Raw genomic sequence first — 22,462 nt, forward strand, 5'->3', positions numbered from 1 at the left:
GTTACACATGGCAATCATGTGAAGTCCCATCCTCTCATGTCTCAGTCTAACACACTGAGACAGTCTCAAACCTGGGATTCACCCATGGGTGGGAGAAGAGGCCACTGTCCCCATACAAAGTTCTGCTCCCCCACCATGAAATTTTGTCAGTGCCCAAATTTCTAGCATTGCAGTAATTTCATTCTTCAGTTGGACATTTAGAAAGAGAGTCCGAGCCTCCAAAGAAAAGAGGTGGGCAAAGGCGATGAAGGGAAGGTGAACACAGCAAATATTAATGAGTGCAACACCACTTTAATGGCTATGTCTCATTGTTATGGAATCCCAAGAGCTGTGGTTTTCCAAGGTCTTTAGCCTTCTCTTTCAAATAGTGCTAGTGCCACCAAACTACGATTCTCATGATTCCACAGCATTGAGACATGGCAATTAAAGTAGTGTCGGGCTGCACTGATTGTGCGGTGTAGACGTACTCTAGGTCTACTCTTCAGGAGGTGTTCAGATGCCAACTGTGAATGATGGAACATGTCAAGACCCATCCTTTCTTAATGGTTCCCAATCCAGATTTGGCACAGGCAGCCCTTCAAAGAGAACAGATCTATAAATAGAGGATTCTCCTGAGGCAGCTATTCAAACTAAATATTTTCTGAACAGTGGGACACATGTTCATTGTATTCATGTCCATTCGTTTCCTGTTCCAGAAAGTTGATTCTGTGAAAAAGAAAAGAAAAAGAAGGGGGAGAGTAGGCAGTGTATTCAATTAGAACAATGGGTCTTTGTTTCTCAGTGATGGAGATGATATATTATTGCCCACATCATAAGAATTCTTCCTTTCCAAAGAGATTTTCCCTCACTCTCCAATTCTCTTTCACTCCAGAGTGTGAGACACCTAGAACATTTTTATTTGCTGTGTTCATATCTCTTTGGCCAAAGGGTTTCTTGTCTTTGTATGCCTTAACTCAATGGTTCCTAACCTGTGGTCCGTGGACCACCAGTGGTTTGCAAGAACTAAAATATGGTCTGCGGTCTCACCATTACTACAACATTGAAACTAGAGTGACTGGTCTCGCGAAACTCTCTTACAGTGCCTAGGCAATGTAGATATTGAGAGAGGAGAGGCTGACTACTCACAAAAGGCACAACAGCAAACCTCCTGACTGCTGGTTCTCCTCCTCCTCCCTCCCCCTGAGTGGAGTCATTCTATGTGGTGCCTGGAAGCAGGGGTGCCTTGGTGCCTTCATTTTTAGAACTGTTCCTGGAGTTATTTGGGGTGCTGATTCAGAAAATTGCATTGGATAGACCACATCAGCTCTAGAATATTAAATATGGATTTCTGTGGGTGAGCAGATGACGACTACTGAATGGCATATGTTCTGTATCCAAAACAAGAGCTGATGTGGTCTATCCAATGCAATTTTTTGAATCAGCACCCCCAAATAGCCAAACTGAATCTGTTATTTATTTGTTCAGTTGCTTCCAACACTTTTTGATTTCATGGATCAGCCCATGCCAGCGCTCCCTGTAGGCCATTGCCACCCCCATCCCCCACTCCTTCAAGGTCAAGCTAGTCACTTCAAGGATACCATCCATCCATCTTGCCCTTGGTTAGCCTTCCTTTTTCCTTCCATTTTCCCCAGCATAATTGTCTTCTCCAAGCTTTCCTGACTTCTCATTATGTGGCCAAAGTACTTCATCTTTGCCTCTAATATCCTTCCCCCAGTGAGCAGTCAAGCTTTATTTTCTGGAGTATGGACTAGTTTGATCTTCCTATGGTCCAATGCACTCTCAGAAATTTCCTCCAGCACCACAGTCCAAATCTAAACTGAATCTAAAGTTGATCAAAAACTGATTCATAACCGTTTTTGGTACTAATGTTGGAGAGTGGTTCTTGGTCAAAGTAGTCCCTGGTCAAGTGGTCCCCAGTCAAAAAAAAAGGCTGGGAACTACTGCCTTAACTGAATTTTATAAACTGTATTGCTTGATTGAGATTTTAAGTTACTGCAATGCTAGAAATTTAGAGACTGAAGGATACTTTCCCTTGGAGGGCCAATATTTTTGGGGAGGTCCGTATCCCCCAACCACACCTTCTCTCTCGCCATCTCTTTCGCACTCCATCTTTCTTTGTTGCCTATGAGGTTATGATTGAGCCTAATGGTTACTAGAGAGTAGATTTCATTTGAAAATTAAAAGACAATTATTGACAGTCAAAGCAATTTAGTGATGGAACCAATTGCCCAGAGGAGTGATGAGTTCGCCTTCTTTTGAGGTCTCCAAAAAGAGGTAGAACAGATGCTTTTGTTGGAGATCCTCAACTGAGGAGGGAGTTCAACTTGATGTTTAATAAGACTCTTCCAAATCTCAGATTCTATTATTCTATCTCTCCCCACCATTCCCTCCCCAAAGTTCTCCTTGCTATTTTGGGTATGTCCTGCCAGGGCAGGTGTTTTGCTGACTTGAGTCCGCAACATCCCTTTGTGAAGCCTCTCTAGAAGAAACAAGGACCTTTTAGCTAAGGACATGAAAGGGGAAGTGGGCATGTTGTTGTTTCCTGGAGAGTGAAGGTTACTCAGAGTGAGACTGAGATGGAGCAATCAACTTCCTTTCCTTTCACCTGGAAAGTTAGGGGAACCACAGGGAGAAGAATGTTGTTGCTGAAAGTATGAGGAAGGGGTATATTGTCCCCTCATTCCTCTGCCTATGAAAGCTGATACAAACAAAATATGTTGGGAATATGTACTGCCTCCCAACGGATTTGGGTAGAAAAATATCTTCTGTGAATTCTTTGGGAGGATCTCATTGTGCCAAGAGTTTAATCGTTATTTTATTTATTTATTTACAGTTCTTATATTCCGCCCTTCTCACCCCGCAGGGGACTCAGGGCGGATTACAGTCAACACATATATGGCAAACATTCAATGCCAGTTTTGACAAACAACGTTTAACACACAAATACACCAAGGCTATTTAACTTTTTTCTGGCCGCCAGGGGAGCTGCTGCTTTTCATCGTCCATCAGCGACACCGATGAAGTTCTTCTTTACAGTTGAATGAGGACCATGAGAGACCATTTCTATGATCAGAATATACTTGGATGGTTATGATGCTTCTCAATTATAGGACAGCAATTCCATTTTAACTGAAAGAAATTGTTATTAATCATTCTTCTACGTCGGAGTCCTCAAACTTTTTAAGTAGAGGGCCAACTCAGGGTCCCTCCAGACCAGCCGCTTCAGCTGCTGAGAGGGCAAAGGAAAGGGCCTGAGGCTGTTAGGAATTGTGGGAGTTGGAGTCCAAAATACGTGGATGGCCGAAGTTTGCCCATGCCTGCTCCAGACTGTTGGGAGCCAGACTACAGTTTGAAAAAAACGCAAACTAATTCCTATACACACTGCACATATCTTATTTGTAGTGCAAAAGAATGAAAGTCCAATACAATACTTAAAATGAAGAACAATTTTAATCAGCATAAACTAGCATTTCAATGGGAAGTATGGGCTTGCTTTTGGCTGATGAGATAGTCAAGCTAATTTTGATTATTGTTATTTGTGTCTTTGTTATTTGTTTCAGACTAAGGGCAACCCTAAGTCTAAAGTTTAGGGCGGGAGCTGGGTAAATGACGTTGGGAGGTCGCATCTGGCCCACAGGCCTTAGTTTGGTACCCCTATTCTACACAAATATTTTTTTAAATGACCTTTTTTGTATACTGTTGTCCTTTCATTTTCATTGATGCATTTCCTCTTCTTTGACAACCTGTAGGTAGGTACTGCTAAGAAAGATACTGACTGGAGACAAATTGAGACAGACACTTGCTTCTTGTTAATGGCTCATTTGCCAGAATTATATGTATATTACTTTTTCCTGAAAGTAACTTAACTTTTATTTAGCTAAGTAGCAGTGGTACTAAGAAACTCTGACCCCATATGCACTGCCATATAATTTTATTTATTAATTTATTTATCGTGCCAGAAGCAAATTGAGAAAACAGTTATAACGCATACAAAAACCACACGCAACGTGGTGAGATGTATTCCACACTGGGCAGAGTAGCAGAGTTTAACTGCATTGAACGTTGCATTATATAGTGTATATTCATACAATGCAGATCAATGCAGTTAAACTACATTATATGGCCACGTAAATTATTGAATTGTGAAAGTGTGTATCAGGACACTGGCAAAAGTGTGCATTTGATGCAATGTACATTGGTGTATGGTGTGCATTAGTGTCCAGTGCAATGCACATTAATGGACAGTGTACACTGAGCATGTTGCTGGCTTTGTTACATAGGAACATAACAGCAGCTCTGTACTGAATATGGACATTATGAAACTAACTAATTCTAATTCCCAGAACTGTAAGTCTACTTACAAAGACATTAAGAACCCAGCAGTACTCTAGCATAATCTCTTATTGAGCTGATGAATATATCAGGGAAATTTTCAAGAGCTTGGCTACTTTCATCTTTCTACATCATGTGGAACTCTTGTATGCCAAGTTACACTATTTGTTCATTCAGAGTGAGAATGTCTTCTCCAACTGAGCACAGCTCCCTGGTGACTCGTGAACATCGCTGTGGTTCCACTGGGCAGAATTTGTGCACATGACTGGAAATGCCTCCTTAAAAGGTCAGTGAATGAGCATGGTGGAGAGAAAACCACGCAGCCTACCAGCAGCTTGTTGCATGAAATAGTTGCTGACATGCACAATGGTTTAAAAATAGGATTCATGAGGCAGCCATATTGTGGGAAGTATCTCATAAACAAATCTGTGTATGTCTTAGAGACCTCTAGGCTTGAACTTAGAGGTTGACTGTTGGGATCTCAATTACAAACTTGGGTACTGAAACCTTTATAAACTTGGACCTCCACATCTTTACTTACATGGACTTTCAAGTGTTTTTTCAAGCTTAGAAGGTTCCCAGATTTCTGGTTCGAACCCTGACTTTTGGAGCCTGATCCTTCTTCTTTATTCTTCAAAAAGACCTGACTGCATTTACTTCGTCTGTTAAGAGTTGGTATTTTCTATTTAACTACCATACTGTGTGCAACTGTGATTGTTTTTTTTAATGCATCGTGCTTAATGGCATCATTGCCATCATAAGAGATCTTTCCAATTCTCAGGTTTTGATGCAGAAATCTCAGGATAGAGGATAGTCCTTACCTGGTAACCTTGGACCACGATGCTGGCACTAAGATACCTTTGAGTTGGCCTACATCTTCTAGATAAATAAAAATGTAATGGTCAATAGTGGGATTAATATAATTGAAAAAAAAAACCACTGGACGAATTGCCATCAAATTTGGACACAAGACACCTACTAACCCAAGGAGTGGCCATAACTAAAAAAAAATTGATTTTGTCATTTGGGAGTTGTAGTTGCTGGGATTTGTAGTTAACCTACAATCAAAGAGCATTCTGAAGTCCACCAATGATGGAATCAACCAAACATAGCACACAGGACTCCCATGACCAACAGAAAAAACTAGAAGGGTTTGGTGGGCATTGTCCTTGAGTTTGGGTGTTGTAGTTCACCTACATCCAGAGAGCACTGTGGATTCAAACAATGATGGATCTGGACCAATCTTGGTATGAATATTCCATATGCCCAAATATGAACACAGATGGAGTGTGGGGTAAATAGACCTTGACATTTGGGAGTTGTAGTTACTGGGGTTTATAGTTCACCTACAATCAAAGCGCATTCTGAACTCCACCAATGATGCAATTGGAGTGCCATTATTGTTACCATCATGTTTATATTGTTGGTGACTAGCAGTTGAGGGACAAAGAGGTACATTTCTGTGCATACACATGAATGGATTCATATGCCAATCAATAGTTTCTCATGATTGGGTTGTTGTAGGTTTTTGAGGCTGTATGGCCATGTTCTATAAGCATTCTCTCCTGACATTTCGCCTGCATCTATGGAAGGCATCCTCAGAGGTTGTGAGGACCTCACAGCCTCTGAGGATGCCTACCATAGATGCAGGTGAAACGTCAGGAGAGAATGCTTCTAGAACATGGCTATACAGCCTGAACATGGCCATACAGCCTGAAAAACCTATAACAACCCAGTGATTCTGGCATGAAAGCCTACGACAACATGTTTCTCATTATGATGAGGCTAATGCTAAAATATAATGCTCTTAAGTATTAATACTGAAGTGTAAGCATTGCATGAAACATTCTTGCAGAATGAAAAAGAAACAACGACTATTAATAAGTTTTCAAACATCTTGTTTAGAAAGCCTGTGCATGAGGGGTTAGTGTAAAAAAAAATGCAATACAGAACACATTGTAGAGCGAAGGTTATGTGCTCCAAGCTGTGAGGCTTGGAGTGAGAGATAAATAAATGTTATCAATACCACTTCCTCTATTGCAATGGTTCCCAACTTTTCTAATGCCGTGACTTCTAAATAAAGTTCCTCATGTTGTGGTGACCCCCAACCATAAAATTATTTTCGCTGCCACTTCAGAACTGTAATTTTGCTACTGTTATTAATCATAATGTAATATCTGATGTGCAGGATTATATTTTCATTCACTGGAGCAAATTTGGCATAAATACCCGATATGCCCAAATTTGAATACTGGTGGGGTTGGGGAATGTATTGATTTTGTCATTTGGGAGTTGTAGCTGCTGGGATTTATAGTTCACCTACAATCAAAGAGCATTCTGAACTCCACCAACAATGCAATTGAACTAAACTTGGCACATAGAACTCCCATGATCAACAGAAATACTTGAAGGGTTTGGTGGGCATCTACCTTGAGTTTTGGAGTTGTAGTTTACTTACATGCAGAGAGCACTGTGGACTCAAACAGTGATGGATCTGGACCAAACTTGGCACAAATATACTCAATATGCTCAAATGTGAACACTGGTGGAGTTTGGGGAAAATAGACCTTGACCTTTGGGAGTTGTAGTTGCTGGGATTTATAGTTCACCTACAATCAAAGAGCATTCTGAACCCCACCAATAATGGAACTGGGCCAAACTTGCTACACAGAACCCCCATGATCAACAGAAAATACTATTTTCTGATGGTCTTTGATGACCCATTTGACACTTGTTTGCGACCTACTCCAGGGGTCCCAACCCCCAGGTTGAGAAACGCTGCTGTATTATCACATGTAAAGATTCAGTTATTGTTTCTGACACCTAGGTATTTCATTTCAGCACCTTCTCAGAGTTAAAATATGTTCCCACTTGTAGAAGGGTAGAACAAGCAGTGGGATTTTTAACATCTGCATTTTCAGATCACATTCTCAGTGAACTTTTGGCCGCTTGCATGGAAGCAACATAGTGTTTTCTTTTTTGAATGAACCACATCAGGGCTGTGGTCAGATGTCTCCATTTCTATATCTAGCATAGCTTCCCACAATGGACTTGCTGACACACAGCAAGCAGATGGCCTTATTTATTTAATTATTTATGATATTTCTACCCCGACTTTCTCGAACCCGAAGGTGACTCAAGGTGGCTTTACAACATAGGCAGCTATTCGATGCCATTTAAAAAATGTAAAATTACAACAAACATTTAAAACAGAATTATAAGTTACATACATTAAAACCTTTAAAAACATATAAAACCACTACCTTCACTATTATCCTCATCATCCAAAAAATTGTCTAAGCCGTTCCAGTATTTGACTTCACATAGTTACATGTTTATTTATTGCACTAGGTTCCCCAAAAGCCATGTTTTCACTTTTCTGCAGAAGGTCAGGAGGGAAGAGGCTGATCTAATATCCCTAGGGAGGGAGTTCCACAGCCAAGGGGCCACCACTGAGAAGGCCCTGTCTCTTGTCCCCGCCAGTTGCGCCTGCGAAGAAGGCGGGACTGAGAGCAGGGCTTCCCCAAATGATCTTAAACTCCTAGATGGTTCATAGGGAGAGATACGTTCAGACAGGTAAGCTGGGCCAGAACCGTTCAGGGCTATATAGGCTAAAGCCAGCACTTTACATTGTGCTCGGTAGCAAATCAGTTCCTCTTTGTATCCTGATTTGGGGCATTTATATATCAACTAGCCATCTCCTGCCACATGTTGCTGTGGCCTAGTCTGGTGATCGGAAAATAAAGTAATAAGAAAGTGTTGGTTTCTAATATATGTAATTTCTTTATGCTTGTGGGTAAACAGTATTTCTTGCTGTTTATTTGTCAGTGTTGATGTGGAGAGTGTCTGGTTTGCCTATTCTAGAGCATGCAACATATAATTGTCCTTCTTTAAGAGTTCCTTTCAAATCTATCATACTATACCTGTGTGTGTGAATCATATATATCTAATCTATATCTATGGCTAGGTGGCTCTTTGTCAGGAGGGCTTTGATTACATTTTCTTGCCCAGGTGAAGAGAGTTTTGGCATATTGCGTCTTTGTGCCAAGTTTGGTCCAGATCCATCATTGTTTGAGTACCCTGGAGATTAGGATGTGGAACAATGCTTCAAACGACAGGAAAGGAGATTCCACTTGAACATGAGGAAGAACTTCCTACTGTGAGAGCTGTTCAGCAGTGGAACTCTTTGCCCCAGAATGTGATGAAGGCTCCTTCTTTAGAGGCTTAGAAACAGAGGCTGGATGGCTATCTGTCAGGGGTGCTTTGAATGCGATTTTCCTGCTTCTTGGCAGAGAGTTGGACTGGATGGCCCATGAGGTCTCTTCCAACTCTATGATTCTATGAAAAATAAGGCCTTCTTGAGTCCCTTTCAGGGTGAGAAGGGTGGAGTATAAGTTTGGTAAATCTATATAAATAAAAATGTAATGTTCGTTTGTGGGATTAGCATAACTCAAAAATCACTGGGCGAATTGACACCAAATTTGGACACTACACCTCTAACAGGCCAACGAGTGACCATCACTCATAACCACCACCACCCCCCCCCCCAAAGAAAAGAGCGGAAAGGACTTAAACCCCTGAAAAGCTAAATGAAGAAAAGCTAAATGACTATACAGAAAGAGGGAAGGAAGTAAAGAGGGAGGGAAGGAAGGAGAGCAAGAAAGAAAGAAAGAAAGAAAGAAAGAAAGAAAGAAAGAAAGAGAGAGAGAAAGAGAGAGGGAAAGAAAGAAGGAGAAAAGGAAGGAAAGAGGTGGAGAAGTAAGGAAGGAGAGAAGGAAAGAAAAAAGGGAAGGAAAGAAGGAAAGAGGGAGCAAAGGAAGGAAGGAAAGAAGGAGAGAAAAAGGGAGGGAAGATTGGCCACAGCAACGCATAGTGGGTACACCTAGTCTATCTAAATAAAAATGTAATGTTTGTTTGTGGGATTAACATAACTCAAAAACCACTGGACGAATTGACACAAAATTTGGACACAATACACCTATTAGGCCAACGAGTGACCATCACTCATAAAAACACTGAAAAACAAAGCAGAAGAGACTTTAAAAGCCAATAAAATAAAAAATACATTACAACGCATGTGCAAGACCACATATATATACGCAAACACACATACACACACATATACAAGGAACATTTATACAGACTGGGCTACAGCAACACCTGGCAAGGGATGGCTAATCTATATAAATAAAAATTTAATGTTTGTTTGTGGGATTAACATAACTCAAGAACCACTGGACGAATTGACACCAAATTTGGACACAATTCATCTATCAGGGCAACGAGTGACCACCACACATAAAAACACTGAAAAACATAGCAGAAGAGACTTAAAAAGACAAAAATAAAAAATACATTACAATGCATATGCAAACATATCTACACATATACACACACATATACACACACAAAGCACATATACACAGACTGGGCCACAGCAACGCATGGCAGGGGATGGCTAATAAATAAATAAAATTAAAAGAAGCTTGCTTTCGAGGGAAGGCAATTCTCATGAAGACATGCATCTGGCAAAGGCTTTGTGTCCCATGAGTCACTGACCCTACTCCAAGAGAGGAGTGATATTTTATAATTATAATAATAATAAATCTCCCTCTTTTTTTCTTTGGAATCCTGGGTTAAATGACCGCATGCCTCAACTGGTTTTGTCCTCCCATTTTTAGGCAAAGCTTCCTTAACCTCGGCATGATCTTCTGCATTTCTCCCATCTGCCACACAGAATCGAATAACCATCTCACCAAGTTCCTCTTTTTGTCGGGAGCTAATCTTCCTTTGGACAGAAACCAAGATCTCATCTGGGTAAAAGCGGCAAGAAGCAACCGAGACATCTTTCAGTTTCCCAGGAAAGGACACTGGTGAAAGACACGAGAGAGTTTGCTCCTTGGGTTGCGTCTGGCAGGTAACTTTCAAACTCGCATGGCACACTCTTTATCCTCTCTATTTCAATGTTATGCCCATGAGACCCCAATGATCATTTGGCTTCTGCATTTTTCCTGTTTGTTTTCAATTTACCAAAGGAGACAAGTGTGTTTGTTTCATGAGACTGAAGCTCGCCGGAGTTTCTCAGGACAGGTTTCGTCTCTCGGCTGTGGTTTGTGGTGCTAACAATGGCACTCTTGTGGTTAACAGTGCAGCCATGTGTCACTGCTGTGTCTGGACTTGTGCGTGATAGGTCCTAGCGTGATTTTGATGTGAGGGTTTGAGATCTCAGAATATGTCTTGTTTTTACTGAGCATGGCTCCTCCCTTGAGCATATCTCTGGCCAAATTTAATGGTGAAGTACATGAGCCACACATTTATTTATTATTATTGCAGTTACTTATACCCCGCCCTTCTCACCCCCGAGGGGGGACTCAGGGCGGCTTACAAACAAAGGCACAAATTCGATGCCTGTCATATATAAAACAGTATATATAAAACAGTATAAACATTTAGCAGCATTAAAACACATCACTACATAATATTTAAATTCCACAGCACTGCTGGTCACAGCTGACCTCCAGTTAGAGCACTCAAGAGCCAGGGCTTCCCAGTTCTCTGTGTCTATGCCATAGTTTTTCAGGTTGGCTTTAAGACCATCTTTAAATCTCTTTTCCTGTCTGTCAACATTCCGTTTCCCGTTCTTGAGTTCGGAGTAGAGTAGCTACTTTGGGATAGCGTGGCTAGTCCAGCGGAGTTGATGGCGGAGGAGCATCGCTTCAGTGCTTGTGGTCTTTGCTTCTTCCAGCACGTTGACATTTGTCTGCCTGTCTTCCCAAGAGATTTACAGGATTTTTCGGAGGCAGCGCTGATGGATTCGTTCCAGGAGTTGCATATGTCATCTGCAGACAATCCATGTTTCACAGGCGTATAGCAGGGTTGGTAGGACAATGGCTTTATAAACAAGCACCTTGGTTTCCCTATAGATGTTCTGGTTCTCAAACACTCTCTGCTTCATTCGGGAAAATGCTGCACTCAAAGAGCTCAGATAGTGTGAAAAGACCCTTGCTTCATCCTTGGCTTTTCTGCATTTTGCTAAAAGAACCTCAGGTGGAAAAATTAAGAATGGGTTGTTGTAGGTTTTTTCAGGCTATATGGCCATGTTCTCGCCTGACGTTTCGCATGCATCTATGGCAAGCATCCTCAGAGGTTGTGAGGTGTGAATTAAGAATAATCTCCAGGAAAGAGGTTGGAGAATCAGGAAAGTTTGTTGTTGGGATTACATGGTTTTTTAAAAAAAAGGTTTTAGAGGACACTGTGGACATTTATATACTTTAGCTGTATTTACTTCTTGTAGCTCGAGAATGATTGTCTTCCAGATGTGGTGTCTTGGCAGTGGGTCCGTAGGTGGCTGTGGAGCCCTATTCTTGATCCGCATCTTCTCCTGCAGTGAGGGCATCGGTTTCCAGACGGAAGGCAGTCCCATTCAGGGTTGGCCTTGATGTGCCTTCCTCTTGCCATGTTTTTCTCTTTCACCCTCCGTTCGTGCCTCTTTGAATTCCGCAGCACTGCTGGTCACAGCTGACCTCTAGTTACAGCACTCAAGGGCCAAGGCTTCCCAGTTCTCGGTGTCTATGCCGTAGTTTTTCAGGTTGGCTTTAAGACCATCTTTAAATCTCTTTTCCTGTCCACCAACATTCCATTTCCCATTCTTGAGTTCAGAGTAGAGTAGCTACTTTGGGAGATGGTGATTGGGCATTCGGATAATGTAGCCAGTCCAGCGGAGTTGATGGTGGAGGACCATCACTTCAGTACTGGTGGTCTTTGCTTCTTCCAGCATGCTGACATTTGTCTGCCTGTCTTCCCAAGAGATTTGCAGGATTTTTCGGAGGCAGTGCTGATGGATTCGTTCCAGGAGTTGCATATGACATCTGCAGACAATCCACGTTTCACAGGCGTATAGCAGGGTTGGTAGGACAATGGCTTTATAAACAAGCACCTTGGTATCCCTATGGATGTTCTGGTTCTCAAACACTCTCTGCTTCATTCGGGAAAATGCTGCACTCACAGAGCTCAGATAGTGTTGTATTTAGTTGTATTACACTTACCGTATATATCCGAGTATAAGCCAACCTGAATATAAGGCACCTAATTTTACTTATTGACTTGACTCAGTGGAGGGAAAACTTATTGACTTAATGACTTGGTGGTGCAGCGGGTTAAACCGTTGAGCTTCTGAATTTGCTGACTAAAAGGTGCTGCTACGAATCCAGGGAGCAGGGTGAGCTCCCACTGGTAGCCCCAGCTTCTGTAAGCTAACAGTTCAAAAACATGCAAATGTGAATGGATCAATAGGTACTACTTCTGCGGGAGGGTAACAGCACTCCATGCAGTTATGCCAGTCACATGAGCTTAGAGGTGTCTACGGACAACGCCGGTTCTTTGGCTTAGAAATGGAGATGAGCACCACCCCCTAGAGTTGGACATGACTGGACTTAATGTCAGAGGAAAACCTTTACCTTTACTATAAGCCAAGGATGTGAAATGCAGCAGCTACTGGTAAATTTCAAAATAAAAGTAGATACCAATAAAATTACATTAATTGGAGTATCAGTAGGTTAAATGTTTTTGAATATTTACCGTATTTCAAAGAAAAATGGTAAACTACCTCTGTAAGTGGAAAAGTAGGGTCAACAAAAAGAATACGGTATCAACAGTAACATATTATTATTATTATTATTATTATTATTATTATTATTATTTCCACTCTGTCTCCCCCATGGAGACTCAGGCTGGCTTCCAACATAGTAACAGGCAAACATTCAATGCCTATATAAACAATGCCGAGCTAGATATAGATCGATAATTATATATATACTAATTATGTATATACTAATTTTACATATGCATTTGCCCTTGAAATATTTACAAATCCTCTATATATGTGTGTGCAATTCATCCTGCAACATTTGCAAGCCCTATATATCTATATTCCTTTATATCTATCAAGGCATCTCTCTGTATATATATAGATAGCAAAGACTTTACACCTTTCCCAGACATGTAAAGGAAAACTACCCCTTTTTAGGGTTCAGGAATGAAGACATAAATAAAATGAAGGCAGTAGTTCATTTAACAGTACACCTGTCCAGAGGTGAATTGTTTGGTTGGTTTGGCATCTGGAATGTTTCACGGAGCAGAATGAAGCTGATCATAGGAAGGTTTGGGACACATATTAGCCAATCTTTCAACAACAGTCATTAAGCTGTAATGGAAAATTACCAAGCAAGCACTGAATGAAAACAATTTCTTTCATTTTCTTTCATTTTCAAATTATTACTACTAGAAAGTGCCTGTAAGAGAATGGCAGGGTAGGAGTGCTCTGCAAATGCTAATCTGCTTTTCCTTGATCTTCCTAAGAATTTAACAACAGCTTTTTTTTCCTTGTTGGAGATGTTTTTCCTTCTACCTCACTTTGACCTTATGGTCACCCGCTGCCCTTTCCCTTCATGTACATGGCACTGCCAACACTGCTACGGAAATCTTGTAAGCTCTTCTCAAATATAAGCTTAGTGTTGCAAACTACACATTCTTCTCTGACTACACTGGAGAATTAATACAGCTTGGTGGGGCATCAGGACTCGTTGGTCAAGAGTGCCTTGCAAAACAATAATTCCCACGATTCCATGATATTTATTTATTTACAGTACTTATATTTCGCCCCTCTCACCCAGGGTGGATCACAGAACACATATACAGCAAACATTCAATGATGATTATACAATGACAAGACAGACAACAGATAGAGGTATTATATACACCTTTTTCTCATCATTCAGCAGCTTTTGGAGGCTGTGTTTGGTTCCAGCCACAGGGGAGTTCTGTCATTCCATCTCCTGGCTGAAGAGCTTTCTTTGTTCGTAAACTTTCCTCCGAAATACCGTTCCTAAAATGCCTCCCCACTTAATGCGGTTCCTATTCATCTACTCACATTTCTGTTTTTGATCCGCTTGGTGGACGGGGGAGCTGGGCTGAAGGTCAGGAGCTCATCCTGACCCGGCTTCAAACTGTCAATCTTTCGGTCGGCAAGATTTATTGCAGCTACAACTGGTGATTAACCTACTGTACTAAAGCTGGCAAAGTAGTGTCAAACTGCATTAATTTTACAGCATAGATGTATCCTTCATCCTTTCCTTCTCTTGTCACCTGGGCTGATATTGTGCCAATAATAATAATAATAATAATAATAATAATAATAATAATAATAATAATAGCAACAACAATAACAACAAACATGAACATCATAACCACCCCATCCCACCCCCACCCTGAGTAATATCAGTAAAATGCAACAATGGCTGCAGAATATAAGACAAACTGCGATCAATATCAGTCTCATAAAGTGCACGGTGAAAGGTGGTTTCCAAACTTTGATCCTACAATCTAGAATTGTGGAAGTTGAAGTCCAAAACACCAGAGTATGAAAGTTTGGATACTTTTGTATTATGAAATACATTGGGGGGGGGGGGGGGGGGGATAGTACATATCCATTGAGATTCATTGGAATTTTATTCCAGGAGCCCCATTGATACTCAGGTTCCCTTATTTACAAATGGTGTCTCTTGCATCAAATGGTTGTTTTTTGAAAATTGTTTTTAATATTTTCAGTGTGTGGAAGTCGGTTGCATGCTTCAAATCACTTCTGGTGTGAGAGAATCAGCCATTTACAAAGACAGTGCCCAGGGGACGCCTAAATATGTTACAATCCTACAGAGAGGCCTTAAATATAAGATACTCGCAGGAACACTTTAGCAAGTGAGAGTCCAAAAGTGACAGGCTAAACCCGGAACCTCACTCCATGGCTGATATTTATTTATTTATTTATTTATCTATCTATTTAATGTACTTATACCCCATCCTTCTCATCCCCAAAGGGGGACTCAGGGCGGCTTGCAAACTATGGCAATAATTCAATGCCAGATTCAAACAAGAGCAATAACAGTAAACAAATATTATAAAACTATAAAGACATATACATATCAATTATAACTAATATTTCAGATGATTAAAATATATCAAATGATATCAAAGGAGAGACTCCCTTCTGGGCACACAGAAGATTGGGCGACTTGGAAGGCGCTGAACAGTCTGCGCTCTGGCACCACGAGATGCAAATCCAGTCTTAAGAAATGGAGCTATGAAGTGGAGTCCATGACATGCGAGTGTTGAGAAGACCACCTACTACAATGCAATCTGAATCCTACCACATGCACAATGGAGGACCTCCTTACAGCAATGCCAGAGTAATTCAAGTGGCCAGCTTCTGGTCAAAGGACATTTAGTATAATGCCAAGTTTTTAACTTTGCTTGTGTTTTTAAATACATTACAACTGTACCCTCAATTCACTTCTGACACAATAAATGTGTGGGTATGAGGAGTTGACTGTAGTACAATCATTACACAAAAGAAGGGGAAACACATTAAAACTACCATAGAAAAAACAATAACACAAAATAAGCAACATCCCCTATTGGCTTTCTACTACAAATCACTAAGCAGCCCACAACAAAATAGTTTTCAAAAGTTCACTTCCCACTGTTCCAGGCAATGACAACAATGTCATTATATCATCCACTTCCTCTATTCTCTTTGTAAAAGTTATACTTCTACCATAAAGGGAAAAAAACCAACAATATTCCAAAACCACAAGAGTTATTTTCCCTACCCTTTTCTTAATACATTGTGAAAAAGATCCCCAGTCTTTTAAACAATTGTCTAAAAACTTCAGTTGAATAAAAATAATCAATTTAATTTAATTCCTGCCATTCCAAAGCTCTTCAAGATCCAACTTTTTCCTGATTCTTCCCACAGACTAGATGCATCCTCTCTGTTGCATCTCTATTGGATGATGAAGGATCTCAGTCTCAACATACTGATTTTGTTGCATTATGCATTAAGTAGCTCTGAGGATAAAGTGAAAATATAGCGCTTCACTTAACATGGGATATAAACCAGGAGCCCCCATTGGTGCCCAGACGATGCCCAGATGTCTTGCCATCCTGTGAGAGGCTTCTCTCATGTCCCCGCATGGGAAGCTGGAGCTGACAGATGGAGCTCAACCCACTTTCCCTAAATTCAAACCACAGGCCTATTGGTCAGCAGTCCTGCTGGCACAAGGGCTTAACCCTTGTACCACCAGAGGCTCCATTACTCAGGATGTTGAAGAATCATATGCATAAGGCTATATTCATTTATTATTTATTTATTTCAAACATTTGTACCCCGTCCTTCTCAACCCCCAAGGGGGGACTCAGGGCACCTTACAATGGCAATAATTGGACACCAACACATACAAAAGCACAATACAATATGACATAACAGAGTAGATTAAAACATTAGGTTAAAATCCATTTAAAACATTATTATCAACCATATTGCCATATCTGTGTCCAATTCAGTGACCAATGACCCAGTCCAAAGCCTGTCCATAGTCTGTTCTAAAACATTGTGATTGCTGTCAAGTCTGTTACCCAAATGCTTGGTCCCAAAACCATGTTTTGAGCTTTTTCCTAAAGGAAAATGGGGATGGAGCTGACCTAATTTCACAGGGGAGCGTGTTCCACAGACAGGGGGTCACTACCGAGAAGGCCTCGTCTCTCATCCCTGCCAAATGCATTCTCGAAGAAGGAGGGATTGAGAGCAGATCCTCCCCGGATGATCTTAAACTCCAAGGCAGGACATAAAGGGAGATACATTCGTACAAGTAAGCTGGCCCTAAACCAGGGTGCCATTATTCTAGCTTGAGGGCTAGTGGGTATAAGGACAACAGGATAGAAAAATGAAGCTTTGTGTGCAGGTACAACTATACCAGGAGCTCCAATTTTGTTTGCTTTGCATTGAATTTTTGTTGTAGTCCTAAGTTTCAGGGACTCTGCAGATAGGTGGCTTCTTTTGCTGCAATCATAGGGCAAGCCACCTGTCAATTATAGTTAGGTTCCCTGGTCCCGCCCGCTTTGGGTTTTGGAGGGAATAGGAGCCAGTTTGGGTTCAGTCCACACAGAGAAGCCGTTCATGCAGGACATAATACCAAGAGCTCCTGTAGAAAGCTTTGTCTTCTACGGCTTGGCCGGGGAGGTATACAGCCCACAACTTGGCTGGGGTTATACAGCCCTACAGCTCCTTTACTGAAGGACTTCAGTCAGCCATCATGGAAACCTGAATTCTTTTTTCCCCTGGAAGTCTACAAAGCTCTGCTTGGTAAGGGTCACACGCGGAAGCCAGAAGCAGTTGGTATCGGGTGCAGGGGCTCTACGCCAACAGAGGCAAAGACAGACTGCCCAGATTAGAAGTTAAGGATTTCCCCATTAGTTACAGTTATGAAGATAGTGCCTGTTCCCTGTGGACAAGATTGAGAGAGAGAGCCAATAGACTATTAAGAAAGCCTTAAAGTACTTGTTTGTTTTCAATAATAAAGAACTTTGTTGAACCTTTAAGCAATCTAAAGACTCTGTTTTAAGGAAATCCAAAGGCCTTTAATCTGAGGCAGCCCCGGCGTCCCATTGGGCACACAGAATTTATGTCCTGTCTACAGTCTTATGCACAGGCCCAGCGTGTGACAGCACACTTTGTGTTCTCTTTCTTCTAACTGACATCTACTTTCTCTCCATTTTTAAGGTACAATCATGGAGTTTAACACCACTACCTTGTGGTCCAGCAATGCACCTTTGTTGCTTTCTTCTAAACCCAAAACAAATGTGAGCAACATCGTGGACATGATCCAAGTCTTCCTCTATGGATTGGTTTTCCTACTTGGTTCCTTCGGCAATGGAGTTGTGATGTGGATCACCTTTCGCCAGGTCTCACGCACCGTCAATTGTGTCTGGTACTTCAACTTGGCCTTGGCTGACTTCCTGTTCTCAGTGACCCGCATCGTGCCACTGCTCAAGAATGCTTTCTATGAAGGATGGCCCTTTGGAAACTTCTTGTGTCGAGCAACCAGTTTCATCAAGTACCTTAATATGTTCTGCAGCGTCTTCCTCTTGGCTGCTATCAGTTTGGACCGGGCAGCTTCTGTGGTCTACCCGGTTTGGTCCAGAAACCGCCGCGGGCCACGCTTGGCATGGTTGGCTGCCATCTGTGCCTGGTTCATTGCTGTGACCACCAGCCTCCCATTCTACCTTTATCGAAAGGTTGTGATTGACAAGAGCAACAAGACCAAATGCTCCCTCACGTTGGGAGATGGAGAAGCAGAAAAACTGGTTCCTTATCTGCTGAGGTTTGTGTGTGGGTTCCTGGCTCCTTTTGTCATCATTGTGGTTTGCTATGGGGCCATTGCTGTGCAACTGAGGCGACGGCAAGCCACCTTCCGCTCCAAGAAGCCCTTCAAGGTCATCCTGGCCATTGTGGTTACCTTCTTCCTCTGCTGGGCACCATACCATCTCTTCCTTCTCCTCAAACTGGGAGGAGTGAAGAGCCAGGCAGTTTCCATCGGGCTTCCTCTCACTTCTTGTCTGGCTTACCTCAATAGCTGTGCTAATCCCATTCTTTATTTCTTCATGGGCCTGGATTTCCACAGGAAGTGTTTTAACCTACCAGGGGCCTTCAGGAGAGCCTTACTCGAAGACAGTACATATTCCACTAGGAAGCCCAGCAAATTTACAAAAGAAGGTGCTTCTTCTATTGATGAGCTGGAGGACTCCACAGTGATCCATAATGTGGTCTGAAGAATCCCAAGGTCATAGAGGCCTTTTGTGCATGTGCAATTGTGACTGAAATGGTGTTTTAACCAACACAATCCTTTCCTGACCCATGACATTTTGGGCTGTGCTTTTCTCCCATTCCTAAATCTGAAGGGACATTGCATTTGATCCACAATGGGGACATTTTTGAACCACGGATAATGGTTAAAGCTAATGCTAGTACCAGCCAGGCGCAGTCCTATCATGCTTTGGTCCCAATGACTGGTGAGATGTTTTCCCTCCTAACCCAACTAACATTGTTTTGGCCTTTGAGAGAAAAAACACAACCAACATTTGCTGGACTTCACCCCTTTCCAAAATGCCACCCTCTTTCCTTTTGTTTCACAAGTCTGAGGGCAAGGAACTATCAAACTAATGATTTAGAAACTGCCCTGGCAACTGAAGGACTGGTTGTAAATATATAAATAACAGTATGCAACATGATTTTTGTTCCTGCATTCTAAATTGGGTCTATCATAAAACATCAAAAAAGTTTATTAAATTGCAAAAACTTTGTTTTTGCAGGACATCCTGCAGCACATTTCGCTATAGTTTTCAATTAATGTGGAACCCCCGGTGATGCAGCAGGTTAAACCGCTGAGCTGCTGAACTTGCTGACTGAAAGGTCATTGTTTCAAATCTGGGAATTGGGGTGAGCTCCTGCTGTTAGCCCCAGCTACTGCCAACCTAACGGTTCAAAAACATGCAAATGTGGGTAGATGAAAAGGTACCGCTCCAGCGGGAAGGTAATGGCACTCCATGCAGACATGCCAGCCACATGACCTTGGAGGTGTCTCTGGACAATGCCAGCTCTTCAGCTTAGAAATGAGCACCACTCCCAGAGTCGGACACGACTAGACATAATGTAAGGGGAAACCTTTATCTTTACCTTTCAATTAACATCTCAATGAGTCTCAATCAATTCAACATAGTTTGTGGCAGCCACAAAGGCAAAGTTTCTGAAGTATAACAACTACTTTCAAAGTAAGTACCGCACAATTAAACAGAAAATAACACTTTCAAACAAGAAACAGAATTTTTTCCCCAAATTTTGTTGCATTGTGTAATCTTAGGATGGGGACAAGGAAAGTTGGGCAGGATATACCTCTTCCTGTCACCTGCTCTAACAGTGAATGAAAAGGTGAGGAGACTATAGAATACAGCTTGGGGAATGCATTGAGAACAAAGAGGAAGGAGTTTCCCAAGTTCATCTTCCCAAAACTGGAAAGCCAAGACTGTTGAAATCCATATGGGAATGTTCTTGGATTGCCCCATTCTCCTGTTCCCTTGATCTGTGAGACATTCCAGGACTGGGATTTATCTGGGTTTGGTTGCCTTTGGCTAATTGGACCAGTGACAGAAAGTGTTTTTGTAATATATGCTTAATTTACAAATATATAGGCAGAACATAATTGGAAGGTAAACATCATTCTCGCTTCCTCCCTCACACAGAGAAACAAACACACACATACCTTCCAGTCACCCTCCCTAGCTTTCACTGGCCACTTCCTTAAAATTATTTTAAATCATCTCCTAAAGTAGTCCAGTTTAGTATTTACAGATTTACTGGTGTAAGTGGTGATGTGTTTATTTCATGGTGGTAACACAATATTTTCGCATCCCAAAATATTCCAAGGAGACTGTTTGCCATAGAAATATACCGGTATGTGTGTTTTTTCTGCATAAAATATTTTGAGCACTTAAAACAGTTTTTCTGTGCAGAAAACAGGAGTTAAACACGTTGTCTACACACACAGTTTGCATAGATAAGCACACAAATTCGTCTTTGCAAAAGAATCTCCTACTGGACATTTCAAGCTGTTTGAATACTAGAATAACACTATGCAAAATTCTTGCATTATTCTTCTTGATTGGTTTTTCTAATTGTGTGGAAACCCATTTCCTGACTAGGAGACAAATGACAGCATTCTTCCTATCTCTACTCTGTTTCAAAGTCCTTCAGGTTGCCTGTTGAATTTAGGCAATCCTATGAATTTCATGAATTTTTTCAGACAAGGAGTACTCAGGTGCTCTGAAATATAGCGTATAGCATTTGATATTCTTTGCCACACTCCCATCTCAGTATCAAGCAAGGCTGATCCTGCTTAGCTCTCTGGATCAGATGGGCCCTGTTGCCTTCAGAATATTACTCCTATTCAGTGAATTAAATCCTGACTCCCTCTTTTGCTAATTCATGGTGTGCTATGTAGTAGGCATGTGCATTCAGACCAAAAAGCATGCCATTTTTGGGTCTGTTTTTGTCTGCCCCTCATTTCATTTATTGGAAAGCTAGGAGCCCCCTGAGGTGCAGTGGGTTAAACCCCTGTGCCAGCAGGACTGAAGACTGGCATGTCACAGGTTCAAATCCAGGGAGAGCGCGGATGAGCTCCCTCTATCAGCTCCAGCTCCTCACGTGGGGACGTGAGAGAAACCTCCCACAAGGATGAGAAAACATCATAACATCTGAGCATCCCCTGGGCAACATCCTTGTCGATGGCCAATTCTCTCACACCAAAAGTGACTTCCAGTTTCTCAAGTCGCTCCTGGCATGATAAAAAAAATTACTAGAAAGTTACCCAAAAGGGGAAGGATTGTTTCTGTTTCATTTGGCAGAGATTCAGCCCATTGGCTACAATGAGAAACTTTAAACCCTCAGCCATTTTAAGGCCTATCTGCATGAAACCTATGTCAATTGTAGACCCCATTTACAACTTCAGATCTGCCAAGTTTCAAAATTCACCAATCTACTGATTTTTAACAGTACTTTAAGTTTTAACCATAACATTTTAAAAAAAATAAGACATACCACAAGGATGCTGGTAATTGTAGCTGCGGACTGGGTCAATTTTCAGCCCATCAGAGTATGGACACCACCAGACTTTTTATTGACTGAGACACAGAGAGGAAGAAAAACATCAGCTCCCATCGTGCTCGGAGAGAAACTTTTCAATGGCCACCCTATGCTAATGCAACTAAGAAAGCCATTTCCCAGGGCCTTTTGGGAGAAGGAGATAAATTTCCAAGAAAAAAATGGAGAAGGCTTCTTTTGCCGGGGATAGAAAAAGATGCCATGGATCCCCTTGCCTCAGGTATTTTGTGGACTTAACACTTTCCAAAAAATTCGGCTCTCTGAATCCATTTTGCTGGCCATTTCATTTCTCGTTTCCCCTTTCTATTTTTGGAAATTAAACTAAAATGACCCTTCAAAAAGTTCAAATTTTTTCATTAACAGTGATTTCAGCTCATGTCTACTATGTAGCCCTCTGAAAACAATAGCTAAGGAGAAAGAGTCATGTACACAGAGAGGGAGAGTACCTCCACCCCATATTCCATGTACCTTACTTCAACTTTGCAAAGGGAGAGGATCTGCCATCAAGCAGGTCAGGATTTTTAAATCTTTTTTCTAGCAAGAGAGAACACATAGGGAGCTCAAGAGGGAGTCGATGGGGGTATA

At 41.6% G+C, this 22,462-nt stretch overlaps 1 protein-coding gene across 2 annotated transcripts; it reads left to right on the forward strand.

The window, feature by feature from the left end:
• Positions 1–4,473: 4,473 nt before the first annotated feature.
• On the forward strand, positions 4,474–20,506 carry LOC132780165 (chemerin-like receptor 1). Of its 2 annotated transcripts, none has more exons than XM_060783725.2 (3): positions 4,474–4,618; positions 10,014–10,249; positions 17,945–20,506. In XM_060783725.2, exon 3 carries the CDS (start codon positions 17,953–17,955, stop codon positions 18,991–18,993), a length of 1,041 nt encoding a protein of 346 aa, XP_060639708.2. In that variant the 5' UTR covers positions 4,474–4,618; positions 10,014–10,249; positions 17,945–17,952; the 3' UTR covers positions 18,994–20,506. The 2 variants fall into 2 exon arrangements, with proteins under 2 accessions (XP_060639708.2, XP_060639709.2); XM_060783726.2 differs by having other exon boundaries at positions 10,070–10,249.
• The last annotated feature ends 1,956 nt before the right edge of the window (positions 20,507–22,462 follow it).

Source organism: Anolis sagrei, chromosome Y (genome assembly GCF_037176765.1).
Source record: "Anolis sagrei isolate rAnoSag1 chromosome Y, rAnoSag1.mat, whole genome shotgun sequence".
In the NCBI taxonomy this organism is placed as follows: Eukaryota; Metazoa; Chordata; class Lepidosauria; order Squamata; family Dactyloidae; genus Anolis; species Anolis sagrei.